We start from the raw sequence: 17,761 nt of genomic DNA on the forward strand, positions 1-17,761 counted from the left end.
ATATTACAGCATGGTAACAGGCCCTTCAGGCCCACCTTGCGCACACCGGCCAACATGTTCCTGCTACACTAGTCTCACCTGTCTACGTTTGTGCCATATCCCTCTAAAACTGTCCTATCCATGTACCTGCCTAACTGTTTCTTGAACGTTGGGATAGTCCCTGCTTCAACCACCTCCTCTGGCAGCTTGTTCCATGCACCCACCACCTTTTGTGCGAAAATGTTACCCCTCAAATTCCTATTAAATTGTTTCCCCTTCACTTTAAACCTGTGTCCTCTGGTCCTCGATTCACCTACTCTTGGCAAGAGACTCTGTGCATCTACCTGATCTATTCATCTCATGATTTTATATACCTCTAAGTTCACCCCTCATCCTACTGCGCTCCAAGGAATAGAGTCCCAGCCTACTCAACCTCCCCCTATCGCTAGTCCTGGCAAAATCCTCGTAAATCTTCTCTGTACCCTTTCCAGCTTGACAACATCTTTCCTGTAACATGGTGGCCAGTACTTTAGGGAGAGTTGTTGACAATTCACGGAAAGGGGATATGAATTGTGCCATGCAATCTTTAATAGGCAAAGACGATCTCTGTCAAATGCTTGATTTAAACTGTTGTGCATCCTACAATGCAACTCACTCCTTGAGGTCAATGCGTGGAAGACAGGTCATTGGGTATTTTTAAGGCGAATATTTAAATGATTTAAAGTTCCAACCATCACAGTCATCATTGTCCCTTTCATTTCCAGCTGTAGTCGTTTAAACAGTCATTTCCAGCTGTAGTCGTTTAAACGGCCTTCCATCACAGTTATGTGATGGATGTTTATGTTAAATGTAACTATGTTGTGTCTGGGGTCTATTTGTGTGTAATGTATGGCTGCAGAAACGGCATTTCGTTTGGACCCCCAGGGGTCCAAATGACAATTAAATTGACTCTTGACTCTCTTGACTTGACTTGACAAACTCTTCACAAGAGTCCATGGTCATAATAGTTCAAGTCAATCACACTGATAGACACAGTCACTGTTCTGGAGTCACTGGTACTTGTCCATCTCCTCGATGTATCTCATGGACAGCACTTTAGCCTCCTCTGGTGACCCGTTTAGCTTTATGAACACCTTACAGTTTGTTGTCCAGATTGACTGGATTTTTTTCTGCTTCCTTAGGATGTGTGCGCTTCTGGCGATATCTGCATTTTTTTTGTTAAGGTGCTCATTCACATAAACATCAGATCCCTTGAGCTTTTTCCCTTGCCTGAACAATGCATTTTTGTGTTTTCTATTCATAAAACAAATTATTATGGCTGGTTTGACACTTTGGTTTTTTCGAGGTAAAGGATGACATGCTTCAATGTCTGTGTTGGATATGGATATGCCTTTGCTATGAAAGAAAGCAGTTACCTGTTGCTCCACGGAGTCCATGTCTGGAGCGGTGGGCTCCCCATCGGCCGTTGCTGTTACCGCCCTGGCGTAGGACTGGGGCCTGGTCTCCAGTCCCGCTGACAATAATGTCATTCATGCGGGTGTACTGCTCCAGGTCTGTTACACGGCATTCTAGGCTGGCGATCCTCTTATCCTTCTCCTCATTTTGTTTTTTCAGTTCTTTAATTTCACTCATCAAATTAATTATCATTTTCTGCTGCTTAGAGACAGTAGCAATCTCCTCAGACAGAAAATCAAGCGCCTTCTTTATATCCTCAATTTCCTCGTTCTCCTTTGGTGCCATTTTGACTGCTCAGCTCCATTCGTCCGTCCGTCTTTTGACTTCTAGTTGTCGCTCCCCCACTCATTCCAAAACAGAAAACTGTGAATTATGTAGCAATTAGTGAATTAAGGGAGGCTAGTTTTAAATTTGCTATCGGGAGCTCGAAAATAAGCAGCCATCTGCTCGCGTCGCCACCGGAAGATCTTGATTAGTAAGGGGTGAAGGCAGAAGAATATGGTTGGGAGGGGAAGATCGATCAGCCATGATTGAATTGTGGAGTAGACATGATGGGCCGAATAGCCTAATTCTGCTCCTATAGCTTATGTACTTATGCAATGTCATTTAACATTATATACTTAAGACTGAATGAAATATAGCAAGTACATATCCGGATGAGCGACTCTGCTAACTTTAGCCAGGGAGTGGCACAAGTTGACCTTGTAAATGAAGATGAAAGATTTTATTTTAATGAAGAGAGCAGAGGAGAAAAATAATTTCTGTTAATCTTACAGCAGTAAACAAATCTCATTTGTTAAGTCACATGGGCCACAGCCGGCAATCCTCTGACAGCAGTGTTGATCGTTTTGTGTCGAAGGATGACTGCGTTGAGTCAGCAGATCTTGAAACCAAGGTGAGATGGCTTTATGTTGTAATTCTTATGCAAGCTTTTTATTTATAGTGTGTATATATAGAGTAACTGTTACCACTGGCAGGAGGCTACTTCTAATTCTGAACAACAGAGCTTAAAATAAAGGTGTCCAGGTATTAAGGGCCTGTCCCACTGTACGAGGTAATTCAAGAGTTCTCCCGAGTTTCCCCTGATTCAAACTCGGAGAATTATGGTAATAGCCACTCGTAGGTACTCGAGGTTCTCGTGGACAATTTTCAACATGTTGAAAAATCTTCACGAGCTTACCGCGTTTCCTGAGTACCTGCCGTTAGCGTTACGAGCCACTAAGAGATGTCCCGAGCTCCGAACGTACCCGCTACGTACATTCTACGTACTTATCACGAGTTTTTTTTTTTTTAACTCGGGAGAGCTCTTGAATGAGCTCGTACAGTGGGACAGGCCCTTTATTTAGGGATAGTGCAAAATAGATTTACTTTCTTTAAATTCTGGCTTCACTCATTGTAGTTTAGTTTATTGTCACGTGTACCCAGGTACAGTGAAAAGCTTTTGTTCTATGCTATACAGTCAGCAGAAAGACTGAACCATTTTCACCATTAGATGTAATACTCTAATTGCCCACGCTCTAAGCATTGGTATTCCCTTCCTCAACTTTGTCTGTCTGTCATAGTACATACAACGGTATAGCACAGGAACAGCTCCTTTGACCTGCGATGTCTGTACCAAGCATGATGCGAAGTTAAATTAATCTCCTCTGCCTGCACATGATCCATTTCTCTTTATTCCCTTCATATCCATATGCTTATCTAAAAGCCTCTTAGACACACGTGTGTCTGCTTCTGCCACCATCCCTAGTAGCACATTCCAGGCTTTGTGTGTAAAACAAAACTTGCCCAGCACATCTCTTTTAAACTTTGCCCCTCTCGTGGTAAAGCTATGTCCTCTCGCCTTTCCAGTGGGGAAGAGGGTTCTGACTGTCTACCCTATCTATGCCTCTCATAATTTTGTATACTTCTATCAGGCCTCCTGCAACCTGCGACATTCCAAAGAAAGCAATTCAAGTTTGTCCAACCTCTCCCTGTGGCTAATACCCACTAATCCAAGCTTTATTCTGGTAAACCTCTTCTGTATTCTCTCCAAAGCCTGCGCGTCCTTCCTGTAATGGGATGACCAGAACTGCACATATTGCTCCAAATGCAGCCTAACCAAAGTCCTAAAATCTTTTTCATTTTAGGATGTCCCTTAGAAGCTACCTTAGCCCATGTCTTAGATCAGCTGTTGTAAGATCACTTGAGGTAGTTCAATGTCAGATTTGTATTTGCCTGTAATCTTGTGAGGTGCCTCAGTTCTATTTCTTACCTTAAAAACATTATACTAATATGCGCACTGCGATATTGTCATCTGGAATGCACTTTCTGGAAGAACATTGGATTAAAAAAATAGTAAACTCCAAAAGGAAATTGCATAAATATTTAAGAGAGATAAATTACTAGTTGAAGAGTAGTAGTAATCTAATTGGATTATTCTTTCAAAGAGCTATTACTGGCCTGATCAGCCAAGCAGTCACCTCCTGCGCTGTATGATGCTAGGCTCCAAATATTTGTGAAAAGAGATTAGATTTTTAGCAAGATCGATTTGTGGGCTGTTTGCCCGGAGCAGTTGTTTGTTCCTCAAACAAAAAGGCTAAATATTATTGTAAAATTTGCTAAGGAAGCAAAAATGTTTCATCAATCAACTTAGGTGCTCTCTATAGCTGCTCCCTTCTAATATCACAGTCCTTGAATCCCATTGATTAACCTATAGGTTAGAAAAAAAGTCCCACACATACAATAGATGGTGGAGTATGAATTCCACCCTTCCCGAGGTCATCTTTTGCTGCCCTTGTCTTGTTCTGGCCTTCTCTATCTTTCAGTCTGAAGAAGGGTTCCAACGTGAAACGTCACTTATTCATTTTCTCCAGACATGCTGCCTGACCCACTGAGTCACTCCAGCATTTTGTGTCTGTCTTCGGTATAAACCAGCATCTGTAGTTCCTTCTGACACAGATGGTGTAGTAGACAGATCCATTGTGGCAGCCAGTGTTCATATTTGCACCATCTGCACAACAAAAAAAGGAGTTTGAAAAGATTGTGACTAATCTTTTTCTCCCACAGTCTAAAGATATTGCCCACCTGTCAAGAGGTATCTTTAAGACAAAGGTAGACAAAAATGCTGGAGAAACTCAGCAGGTCAGGCAGCCTCTATGGAGCGAAGGAATAGGCGACGTTTTGGGTCGAGACCCTTCTTCAGACTGATGTGGGGGGGGGGGGGGGGGGAGCGAGAAAAAGAAAGGAAGAGGTGGAGACAGTAAGCTGTGGGAGAGTTTGGAAGGGGAGGGGAAGGAGGAGAAAGCAAGACTACCTGAAATTGGAGGTCAATGTTCATACTGCTGGGGTGTAAACTACCCAAGCAAAATATGAGGTGCTGCTCCTCCAATTTGCGGTGGGACTCACTCTGGCCATGGAGGAGCCCCAGGACAGAAAGATCGGATTCGGAATAGGAGGGAGAGTTGAAGTGCTGAGCCACCGGAAAATCAGGTCGGTTATTGCAAAATGAGCGGAGGTGTTGGGTGAAGCGATTGCCAAGCCTGCGCCTGCGCCTCGTCTCACCGATGTAGAGCAGTTGGTACGTTTCTCGATTTGTTGTTCTGGATACTCAAAGTCAATGGTGTAATTTGGCCTCAAAATATCAAGAACTTAGTTGGTCAAAGATTTGATTTGGCTAATACCCATATTAGACATTTTTGCCTATTCATCTCCAAACTGAGCAGTATTTCTGGGCTGCCGCTCTGGTCACCGTGCCAGAGTGAGGTTGTGATTAAGCTAAGATTCACAAGAATGTTGCACAGAGAGGGTGGTGAGTGCCTGGAACGTGCTGCCGTGGGTGGAGGAAGTGGCAGGTGCGATAGTGGCCTTCAAAAGCTTGGATGGACATATGGATATGCAAGTAAACGGTGGTTTATGCAGGCAGATAAGAATTAGTCTTGGCATCATGTTCGACACAGACATTGTGGACTGAAGGGCCTGTTCTTGGGCTGTAGTGCTCCATGTACTAATAATGCCAAGACTGGAGGGCTTTAATTATAAGCAGGGATTGGTTTGGCTCTGACTGTTTTCACTTAAGCAAGGGAGGGTGAGGTGTGACTTTATAAGCTTATGAAAATATTTCCTACGATAGGGAAGTCTAAAACCAAAGGGCATAGGCTTAATATAAAGGAATAGATTAACAGGAGATCTGAGGGGCAAGCCATTCAACAGAGGATAGTGGTTGTATGGAATAAGCTGTCAGAGGAAATGGAAAGCATAGGTACTGTTGCATCATTTAAAAAACGCATTTGTTCAGGTATCTGCAGAGGAATGGTTCATAAAAATATGGATCAAAAGTAAAATGAGATTAGCACAGATGGGCATGTATGTTGGCACAGAGGCGCAGCAGTAGAGACCCGGCTTCGATCCTGACCTTGGGTGCTGTCTGTGCGGACTGTGTGCATTCTCTCTTGGGTTTTCTCCGGGTGCTCTGGTTTCCTCCCAGAGACCTACAAGTTTAGATTAATTGGCTTCGGTAAAATTGTACATTGTCCCTTGAGTGTTGGGTAGTGCTAATGTACGATGTGATTGCTAGTCGGTGTGGGCTCAGTGGGCAGCAGGGCCTGTTTCCACTCTGTAACTCCAAAGTAAAGACCAAAGGATGGCATGGATAAATTGGGCCCAAGTGCCCGTTTCTGTGCTGCATACCTGTATGAATCTGAGATTGTGGATTGGCAAACATACCAATGATTAGTTATTAGATCTGGGGTAATATTGCAATCTTTCTGTAGTGGGACTCTCCACAGTTACCCTACGTAGTGCAACTCGCTGGCATAACAGCAATGACCGTGGGCCTATGTTATGTAGAGGTTTTTACATCATGGTATTTGGATTTATGTGGTTCAGCTTTGTGACTCTGCAGCCCCTCTAAGTCTGAGTTAGTGGTGAAAATCTTAATAACTAGTATGGGCACCTCTCAGCTTGACAAAATCCATCACAGACTAAATGTGCAAATTAATAAATGTATTCTCTAACAGGGTAAGTGCTCTCAAGCTAATTCACATCTACTTTTAATAAGTCATCCATGTTTTGCATTTCAGAAGTACACATAGGGAATGTAAGATAGTGTAACGTGGTCATTTATAGCTCAGAAAACTGCTTAGTCCATTGTTTAAATGCAAGTTATCTTAATTAAATTTACTTCCATTAAAATCCTTTCCAATGTCAGTGCTTCAGGAAATGGTTTAATGTTTGAATGTACAAATATCTGTGAATCCCAAGTTATGTCTGTATACCTTTGATACAGTAGTATAGATCATAGCAAAACAGGGACAGCATGGTAGAGTTGCTGCCTCTCAGCACCAGAGACGCGGGTTCAATCCTGACCTCTGGTGCTGTCTGTACGGAGTTTGTACCATTTCCCTTGGGTTTGCTCTGGGTGCTCTGGAGTTTGTAAGTTCTCCGTGTGGGTTTTCCCCAGGTGCTCGGGTTTCCTCCTACACTCAAGACTTGCGGATTTGTAGGCTCATTGACTTCGGTAAAAATTCTAAATTATCCCAAGTGTGTAGCGATAGTGATAGTGTGCAAGGATTGCTGGTCGGCGCAGACCTGGTGGGCTGAAGGGCCTGTTTCTGTGCTGTGTCTCCACACTAAACTAAACTTTCTGTTCGACTGATCTGCAACTTTCAATTTGTTTTCTGTGATGAGACTTCCTCCTTCCATCTGTCATGAGGTTGGATGGGTGAAGAAGTCAGCTGCTTCACTCTTATCTCTGTTCACATCCATCAGTACTTTACCAATAATGTAGCAGGTGATCTGGCTGGACTCTTATCCCCATCTGCAGACTTCAATTATGGGGCTTAGATTTTCTATTGCAGCAATTATAGGTCACCCATTGCTGTTTGACTCCGCTTGGCTACAATTCTCATACTTCTGTTCAAAATCTATCCTGGCCTCGTCTCTCACGATCAATCCAATCTCCAACAGATGTACATGACGCATAATGCAAAGGAACTGCAGATGCTGGTTTATACCAAAGATAGAGATAAAATGGTAGAGTAACTTAACGGGTCAAGCAGCATCTATGGAGAAAATGGGTAGGTGACGCTTTGGGTCATGACCCTTTTTCAGACTGAATGTATTAAGGAGAGTTCTTTCCCCCCATTCTTCCTATTAAAGTTAGTCTAAAGAAGGGTCCCAATCTGAAATGTCACCTATCCATGTTCTCCATAGATGCTGCTTGACCCACTGAGTTACTCCATCATTTTGTGTCTCTTTTAAATATACGGGACAGTTAATTCATCCAGTTCTAGCTTCTCTTGCACTTCCCTGATTTCCTGTACAGTTGGAGTCGTGTGTGTCATTCCCACAGCAGAACACTTAAGCTTTGTATTTCCTCAACTACTTTCCTGCTCTATCTCTTTTTTTAGATGTGGTACTCCATCAAATTGTTGAGAGATGATGACCACTCAAAGTGACTAAAGCCATGTTATTACCTTTGGAAGTGCTGTGCCCAACCTGGATGCAGGCTTTTATGGCATGTCTTCCCAAACATCAATTGGAAGTTTGAATAAGCTAGCCATCATTTATTCCTGATTCCTGTGACCTTTTCGCGCCCGTGTTCTTGTATCTACACCTGAAAGGGTGCAGAAGAGAATCATCAGAATGTTATTGGGGGCTTGTGGGTTTGAGTTATAATGGATAGGCAGAGACATTGGAGCGTAGGAGGCTGAGGGGTGACTTTATTGAAGTATACAAAATCCTGGGGGGTATGGATAAAGCAAATGCTCAGTGTTTTCCCAGGGTGGGAGATTCCAATACTAGAGTAAGGCTTAAGGTGAGAGGGGAGAGATTTAAGAGGGATCTTTGGGTCGACATTTACACTCGGATATCTGGAATAAGCGGTATAGTATGTAATCTGAAGTAAGCTGCCATAGGAAGCAATAGAAGCAGATCTGATTACAACTTTTGAAAGACATTTAAACAGATATATAGATAGGAAGCAATTAGAGGAATTTGGGCCAAATGCAGGCAAATGAGCCCAAGAGTGCCATCTTAGTTGACATGGATATGTGAGCTCTCGGACCTGTTTCCATGCTATGTAGCTCCACAACTCTGCTAAATGTGCAGATCAACCAAGTTATCACAAGTCAGTCTTGTCAGATCTGAACAAAGAATGCATAAATTCCATAAGCCGTTAACTTTTCTCATCTTGGTTCATGCAGCAGCCAGTGGTTCGGATCAGAACCATTGAAGGTGAACATAATTGAATACAGTTTTATGTGCTCGGTATAGTTCCCTGCAAGACAGCATTTTATTGTAGCAGCAGATCAGAGGAGATTGCCACAACTACACAAAATGCAGTTAATTGAGGCAGCAATATAAATCTTCCATCGTTCTTTTGGCAGAATTAACTCTGCACAGCAGTAGAAACTAATGAGCTTGCCAGCTACCCATTTTCCAAACTATAAATTACACAAATATGGCAAATGAGTAGAACATAAGCTTGTAAGACTTGCCTATTTTTAAATGAGTTTCCACAAACTTGCCCATACGGAAAAACATTTGTTTTTCCGTAGGGATTAATTTACTGTGTACGTGACGCACTTAACTGGGCATTTTCAATCTGTCAAAATGTGGCGATTTGTATTCTGGGTGAAGTATTTGTTTTTTAAGGTATTCTGGCCTTTTACTTGCCTCCAGTTGACCCTCACCATTGATGCTAACACCCCATCAATGAATAAAGTATATTAAAAAAGACTTCAGGCTCCAGAGCAACTCAGTGGGTCGGGCAGTATCTGTGGAGAACGTTGTTTTGGGTTGGGACGCTTCTTCAGATGGAGTGGTGGGATGTGGGGTGGAAGACGGCTAGAACAGTGGTGAGAGCGGGATAAAGTATAATGAGTGTAAGTGGGATTGAAGAATCGCTGTTTGAAAATGTTGCTCAGGGAGTCCATATTGTGCCCAGTTGAAAGATGAGGTGATTTGACTTCCTTGGAACAGTGTAAGAGACTGAGAACATCATGGACAGAGAGAGAGAGAGAGAGAGTTTCGAGTGATGAGCTTGGTGTCACGCATCTGAACTAAACCACTGCATTCCACAGGGAGTCACACAATCTCCATTTGAGCCTCTTCCATCCCTCCCCCCTGCCTTTTATTTCAATGTTGTGAATAGCAGGTGCAGTAGTTTGAAAATTCTTGCTCTCTTGACAGCAGTCAAGAATCAATAAATGAAATATATGGTTGTAACATAAGCCTTTAAATTGTATCTAACGAGTTACATTGAGCAGAACAATGTTAAGAATTATATGCTGTTGATGTCTTGCAAGCAGCAGTGAAACAAACGGCGCGATTGGAGTTTGTTTGCTAATTGATTTGCAGAGGAAAATTTGCCAAGAAACTGGAAGAATTCACGTTCTAAACCTAGTGTCATGTTACAGTTGGAAAATGTCACCGTTTAGAAAGTAAAAGATAGGATACTAATCTTAGTTTAGTTTTGTTTATTGTCACGAGTACTGAGTAGGATGAAAATCTTGCTAACCAGACAGCGGAAAGACAATATATGATTACAATCGAGCCGTCCACAGTGTACAAGATACATGATGAAGGGAATAATGTTTAGTGCAAGGTAAAGTCCGATTAAAGATAGTCCAGAGGATCGCCAGTGAGATAGATAGTCTTCTAATAGTGCAGCTGGAAAATAAAGCCTAAATTAAGTTCAAGACTTTTAATTTTTCCAAGTCGCAATTTTCTGACCCAGCAATAAATGTGCAACCAAGTGCATTGGAACAAGCAACACAGGGTGTTCTGGTGGGATGTGATATGATGCACTGGAATTAAAAGTTAAAAACAGAATTTTTATATTGTAGATTTGATCGGTTTCTAAATTCGGGAGCCTGAATAATAAATTATGTTGTGCCGTGCATTTCACTGTATCATGTATTCACAAACTGGTTCTTTAACAAGCAATAGGGCCTGTGTTGGTGTAGAGAGGAACTGCAGATGCTTATTTATACTGAAGATAGACACAGAGTGCTGGAGTAACAGCGAGTCATGCACCATCTCTGGAGAAAAAGGATGGGTGATGTTATGAGTCGGGATCCTACTTCCGGCCCGAAACATCGGCCATCCCTTTTATCCAGAGATGCTGCCTGACCCGCTGAGTTACTCCAGCATTATGTAACTGTCTATGGCCTGTGATGGTGTGGGAATAAGAGGAGTTTTATTTAGATCATTAATTGTTAAGCTTTGAAACTAAAGTCCTAAATTAAAAATTAATTCTAATTGCTAATTGGAGAATTTATGTTCGGAAACATATCCATTTAATGTTACGGGTTGAAGCACTGAATGCAAAATTCCACGCTGTAGCGGCCACTGATCAAGTTGATGTATTAATTCAACATGTAACAGGACAGGGAAGAAGATACATTTGGTGGTGAATCTTTGGATTTATCTATTCTATGGGTCTGTGGAGACAATGTCATTGCATAAAAGACAGAGACTGCTGTATATTAGGGAGATCATGGGAAATAGAGGTTCAGTGGGGAAAATGATGTTCAGATCTTGCCAGACCTTGTTGAATGTCAAAACAGATCTGAAGGGCGTAATGGCTTGCTCCTCCTCTGTTCTTACACTTAGCATTGAGGCCCTAATAACATTTTGTTGGACCTGTTGGGCAGAGTCCGTCATCAGCATGATAGAAATCAGATTTCTGAAACCAGTGGTCTATTTGAAGCTCTGACTTAGGAAGAAAGATATTGTGTGAGTGAAGGAAAAGATCCAAAATGTTCTCAGAGAGCATCCTACTGTAAAAAGGTGACTTTCTCCACTAATTCCTGAGAATCCCTGGACCAGGGTCACTCGGCGAGGAGAGGGAACCTTCTTGAGCTAACATAGGGTCTACTCGCGAGGAGGATGCAAAGCTCAACAGAAGTAATGGAAGGTGTGCAGTGCCTCAAAGTGTTCCCACCTACCTTTCCCTCAGACACCCTGTGCCCCATTGGTGGTGGTATCTGCAGGTCCAAAATTTGTTATTTAAGAGGTCCCGTCTCTAAGTAACATTACTGAAGGTGGCTGTTACTAAATTTCCACATCCAACAGTTTTCATTGGATGGTGAATTGGAGTGCCAGATCTGGGCAAATTCTCTCATCTAATTATCAGTACAGTTTTTACCATGCAAGTCAGATCGGCTAAGCCAGCACCAGGTGATCATCCATTGGATCTAAATCATTTGGCTCTTTGCCTCTGTAAGTGGTTCTGTTGTACCAGCAGTTTCTTCCCAGCTGTTATCAGGCAACTGAACCACTGTCTAGAGAGCGGTCCTGACCTACCACATATCTCATTGGAGACGCTCAGACTATCTTTAATCGGAATTTACTGGACTTTATCTTGCACTAAACATTATTCCCTTTATCATGTATAGTCTTCCCGCTGACTGCTTTTCACTTTACCTTGGTACATGCGACAATAAACCAAACTAAACACTCCTGAAATATCTCGTTGCTCAGAGAATTTAATAACAACACAAAGTTTGATCACTTGAGTCAAAAATTGCACACCTGTTATTTTTATCTTTTAACAGCCTTGCCGGATAAAGGGAGACATTGGCCATTACACTGATGAGAATGCGGCACCTTTAGTCCACTGTGTTCGTCTCCTTAGTGCATCTTTTCTTTTAACGGGTCAAAAGAATGGTAAGCTGCAACATTTGAATGGCTTCAGCTTTTTATCTTTGTTCTCACTGTGGAATGTTTGCTTTCATCTCTGGTTTTTCTTTGTAGGTCTGATTCCTGATAAAGAAGTCAGAGTGAGTGTCAAAGCGTTGGCAGTAAGTTGTGTTGGAGCAGCCATTGGACTTCATCCTGAAGCTTTCTTCAACAAACTGTACAGGACTTCACTTGAAGTTTTAGAGAGTCAAGGTACTGGAATGGGCTGGAGTGTTTCAAGCAGTGAGTTAGAAATACATTACAGAGATAGTTAATTACATTGTCTGGAATTATGAGATAATTATTTTTTAAGTTTTGGTGATACAGCTGAATCCAAGCCAACTACCGATCACCCGTTCATGTTTTTTCTGTGTTATCCCACTTACACATCCATTCACCACACATCAGGGATTTTTGTTTTTAAATGGGGCTGGCCATTTTGGGGATATGGGAAGGAAAATGGGCAAATTCCAAATAGCCAGTACCCTAGATCAGGATCAAACCCGGGTCTCTGATGCTGTGAGGCACCGGCTGTGCCATGGGCACATATGGCCCCCAGCTATGCCTGCCTTTTTGTTGATTACGTTGAACACTCCTTGTTGCGATGTACCCTGGCATCATTCCCCAGCTTTGTCTGCTACATCAACGACTGCAAGTGATTTTGTCAACTTTTTTACTAACTTTCACCCTGCCCTCAAATTCATTTGCACTATCTCTGCCACCAGTCGCCCCTTTATCACTCTCTTTGTCTCCGTCACAGGCCATTATCTTGGTTCTTCTACAAACCCACTGATCCCCCACAGCTACCTTGACCACACCTCTCTCTATCCATTGCAAGTATGCTATCCCTTCCTCTCATATTCTCTGTCTTTGCAGCATCTGCTCCCAAGATGAGGCCTTCCACGTAGTTTCCCCACTTCTGTTGGCAATAGATTCTTCACCCATCTCCTCTGCCTCCTGCTCTTATGCACTCGCTCTCCCTCTCCCCAGTTCCCCCAGAGGGAACAAGGCAAGAGTTCTCCTGGTTCTTGCCTTTCAGCCCACTGGCCTCCACATCCAACACATCATTCTTAGATAGTTTTGGCACATTGAACGTGATCCCATCATCAGTTGCATCAGCCTGTCCCCACCCTTTTCTGCTTTCTGTAGACACTCTCTCCGTAACTCCTTGGTTTGCTCTTCCCTTCCCATGCAAAGTGTCCCCTCTCCAGGTATTTTCCCCTGCAGCCGCAGGAGATGTAACACCTGTCTTTACACCTCCCTCACTTCCATCCAGGGACCCCAGCAGTCCTTCCAGGGGAGGCACAGGTTCACCTCTAACCTCATCGACTCCATTTCCCGGTGTTCCCGATGTGCCCTCATTTATATTGCCAAAAGCAAGCGTAGATGAGGCAACCTTTTTTGCCAAACACTTTACCTTTTTCTGCCAAGGCCAGCTGGATCTTTTGGTTGCTCGGCATTTGAACTCCTCTTCCCATTCCCATCTGCTCTGGACCTCCTGCTTTGCGAGAGTGAGGTCTCAAGCAAAATGACCGCCTTGTCCTTTTTGTTTTCTTGTTTGGCAAGAGGTACAGAGTGTAAAAAAACACACCTCCACATTCAGGGACAGTTGCTTCCCAGCTGATATCAGGCAACTGGACCATGCTATCACTAATTAGAGAGCGATCCTGACCTACTATCTACCTCATTGGAGACCCAGACTATCTTTAATCAGACTTTACTGGACTTAACATTATTCCCTTGATCCTGTGTCTGTACATTGTGGACGCCTTGATTGTAATAATGTGTAGCCTTTACTGACTGGATAGCATGCTACAAAAAGCGTACCACTGCACGTCGGTAGTAATAGGCCCCCCTCGGCCATGACTGACCATGGGTGATGCATCCTGGTCGGATGCAAGCCTGGGCGATGTCATATGGAGGACGGGCTGTTGCCCATGCAGCAACGTCCCCCCTCGCCACACCGCTGATCGATCCAAAGGAACAGCAGGGCCGTTACAGTTTGGCACCAGCGCCATCGCTGGAGCTGCCAGAGCGAGGACCAACTGCCTTATGGGCTCCGACTCCGGATTTTCTTGAGGTTTACTCCTGGAGCCTTTTCCATGACTGAATATGGCCACAATGCAGTGGAGGTTTTAAATCAGAGTTTTCCCTCTCCTAAATGGACTGCCTTCCCAAGCTGACGAGCCCCATCTGCCCGAGATTTGTGGGGGCGGGAGCGTCTATCTTCCCGTGCAGATCTATAGCATCTGCCCACTGCACGTCGGTACACGTGACATTAATAAACCAAACTAAACAAGAATTCTGAAGCTCTGACGGAAATTGAACTGATCTTCCCTCCAATAATAGTCCAGGTCTGTGGACAAATGGAGTTCCCCATGCATGTTGTTGTATCAGATTGCTGGCATACCTGCTGGGCATTTTAGCTTTACTTTTGGATTTTCTTTCAAGTATTTCCAGATTGTAGAATTTGTGAAACATTTGGAGGTAGCACGGTAGCTCAGTGGTAGAGTTGCTGCCTGATAGCGCCAACTACCCGGGTTCGATCCTGACTATGGGTGCTGTCTGTACGGAGTTTGTATGTGACCGAGTGGGTTTTGTAAATTGTCCCCAGTGTGTAGGTTAGTGTTAGTATTTGGGGATCGATGGTCGGCACAGGCTCGGTGGGCCAAAGAACCTATTTCTGTGCTGTATCTCTAAACTAACCTACTTTTTTTGGTTAGCCAACTCACATCTTGATGTTTCTCATTCCACAGAAGACCAATGCATATCAGATATTTTGAAATATGTCAACCATGGGGATCCACAGATAAGAGGAGCCACAGCACTCCTCTGCTCAACATTCATTCACTCGGCTCTCACAAAGACTCGATTTAATCCAGAAAGCTGGCTTGCTGTGGTACAAGGAGCTACAGGTAAATGGACAAACCCTGTTGATGTGCTGTTAGTTTGTGCAACTGTATGGTGTTAATGTGTTATCCCTGGAACTCTTGCTCAAAGAAATGGTTTCTATCTAGATTGCCTTGCATCATCTTGTGTGATATGCAGAACCATGCTGAGACTGTCAACACAGTGATCAATTGCAGCAGATCTGTCACAAAAATGAGGGAAGAAGATTAGACTTTATTGCCTTCCATCACAGTGAGGAATGTGGGGAATCCGCTGTGGTGGATGTTTATGTTCACTATTATGTAGTTGTGTGTCTTGTTGGTTTGTTTTAGTATGGCTGTATGGTAATATGAAAATCACTGTACCTTAATTGGTACACGTGGCAATAAAAGACCTTTGAAACATTTGAAGTTGATGAAAAATTCCTTATTCATTGGAAACTGCTCCACTTAATTGTCTTGTTCGTCTTTCTTGCATTTCCCTCCAGCCCCATATCCTCTCTAGTGCCCATTATAACCTGGTTCATTGTGATTTAAGGAGGAGAACAGCCTCCCCTGAGCTCTTGTCCACCTTGCTTATGCCACCACTTCCATGAAAAACATTCTTAAAGATTAAAAACCAATGCATCATTGGGTTCTGACAAACTGGTCCTCGACATGAAATGTTAAGACTGTTTGAGACAGCTCAGCGGTAGAATTGCTGCCTCGCAGCACCAGAAACCCGGGTTTGATCCTGACTACGGGCATTGTCTGTACGGAGTTTGTACATTCTCCCTGTGACCTTGTGGGTTTTCACCGGTTTCCAGTTTCTTACCACACGCTAAAGACGTACAGGTTTGTAGGTGAATTGGCTTCCGTGAATTGCAAGTTGTTCCTAGTGTGTATGATAAGTCTAGTGTTCGGGGTGATTGCAGGTCAGCGTGGACTCGGTGGGCTGAAAGGCCAGTTTCCACATTGTCTAAAGTCTAAAGTTTCTCTTTCCACAGAGCAATCCAACTAGCTTTTTCTGTTTTTACTTTCATTCAGGATGATCTAAATGTAATAACACGGTTAAGATGTTCTCCCAGTATTATTTTTATGAATATCAGATTTCTCAACCAACTTAGTGGATATTTTTTGTTGTGTGATTGGTGTTTACGTGCAATTAATGCAGTATTCTTTCCTTGAACATATCAGTTCACAGACTTTTACCCTGTCAATTTATTTATAGGGTATGGCTTCACTTTGGAGGATTGCGTCCCTTTACTCCAGAAAACCCTGAAGGATAAATCATCTGTAACTTGCAAAATGGCTTGTGCTGCCGTAAGGGTAGGTGTTGCTTTTCTTGAGATTAAAATAATGCCATAAATCATTTTATTAACTCCTAGGATATTTATTAATGCTGGGGTTTTTTTTGAGGCGGGGGGGGGGGGGTTCCTTCATGGTTAGGTTTTTGTTATCGTGTTCGGCAATATCTTTCTGTGGTATGGGATGTTTTTATTGGATAAGAATGGTACTGGAATAGCTTTGATACGGAAGGATTGTAATTTAATCCTAAAGCATGTGAACAGATAATCATTGACACCGTCCCTGTAATCGGTGAGGGATGGGACACGGACTCCTGTGGACAACAACAAACATGGCTACTCTGAGGCTTTTAGTCGTGTTGCTAAGACTGCCTGGACGTACAGTGGTCAATTATTCCATAGATATAACAGCTTGTATGTACATTTAAAGAAGGACACCAATTGCCGAGTCAGCGGGTCAGGCAGCATCTCTGAAGCGCATGGATAGAACTTACCTTGTTGCTTTCTGACCTGCTGAGTTAGTCCAACACTTGTCTTTTTTTTTTGTAAACCAGCATCTGCAGTTCCTTATCTCTGCTGATCTGGGTTGTGTCATTGACTGGACAGAAATGCCACCCTGTGGCTCAGCCCATGAACAGCAATTGGCATCACAGAACATACCTTTTAGAAAGGAGATGTGGAGGAATTTCTTTAACCCGAGAGTGGTAAATCTGTGGAACTCATTGCCACAGACCACTGTGGAGGTCAAGCTATTGGGTATTTTTAAAGCAGAGATTGACAGATTATTGATTAGTACAGGTATCAGGGCTTATGGAGAGAAGGCAGGAGAATGGGGCTGAGAGGGAAAGATTGATCACCTGTGGCCGAATGGTGGAGTAGACTCCATAGACTCAAATTATTTTCTTTTGACTAATTAACATGAGAACTCAAACAGCAGCAGCAGTAGGCCAGTTGGCCCTTCAAGCATGGTCTCACTCACAAGGAGATCTTGATTAACCCAGTCTTGGAATCAATACAACTGTGCCGCACTCTTGAGTCCGTGTGTGTAAACCACAAGACAATAGGAGCAGGAATGCGCAACCTCTCCTTCAAGCCAGTCCTGCCATCCAGTATGATCATGGCTGACCTGGTCCAGTCCTCAACTCCACCTCCTGCTAGTTCTCCCCCATTCCTCAATCTCTCAAAAAATTATCTACCCTCTAGTGTAGACAATTCCAGAGATTCACCATCTGTATAAGGAAAATCTGTGCATCCGTTCTAGTATCTTGTTGGCATCCCTTTGAAAGACTTCCGGTAGTGCAAACATCATAGTATCTACCCCATCATGTCCCCTTAGGAACGATTGTTTCATTAAAATCATCCCTCGTTCAGCTAAACTGCAAACAGTGCCATATAGCGCCAGATCTTGACCTCGGGTTCCGTCTGAGTGGAGTTTGCAAGTTCTCCCTGTGATCTCGTGGGTTTCTTCCCGGGTTTTTCCTCCTGCGTCCC

General features: G+C 43.3%; 1 protein-coding gene across 2 annotated transcripts in view; it reads left to right on the forward strand.

Annotated features, from left to right (window-relative positions):
• Window positions 1-17,761, forward strand: part of htt (huntingtin) — a 201,683-nt gene that overhangs the window by 62,006 nt on the left and 121,916 nt on the right. For both annotated transcript variants that reach the window (XM_055632294.1, XM_055632295.1), the window contains exons 13-17: window positions 2,211-2,329; window positions 11,973-12,084; window positions 12,172-12,309; window positions 14,853-15,011; window positions 16,195-16,292. In XM_055632294.1, coding sequence (XP_055488269.1) covers window positions 2,211-2,329; window positions 11,973-12,084; window positions 12,172-12,309; window positions 14,853-15,011; window positions 16,195-16,292 — 626 coding nt within the window. The remainder of the gene's footprint in view (window positions 1-2,210; window positions 2,330-11,972; window positions 12,085-12,171; window positions 12,310-14,852; window positions 15,012-16,194; window positions 16,293-17,761) is intronic.

Source organism: Leucoraja erinacea, chromosome 3 (genome assembly GCF_028641065.1).
Source record: "Leucoraja erinacea ecotype New England chromosome 3, Leri_hhj_1, whole genome shotgun sequence".
Lineage (NCBI taxonomy): Eukaryota > Metazoa > Chordata > Chondrichthyes > Rajiformes > Rajidae > Leucoraja > Leucoraja erinaceus.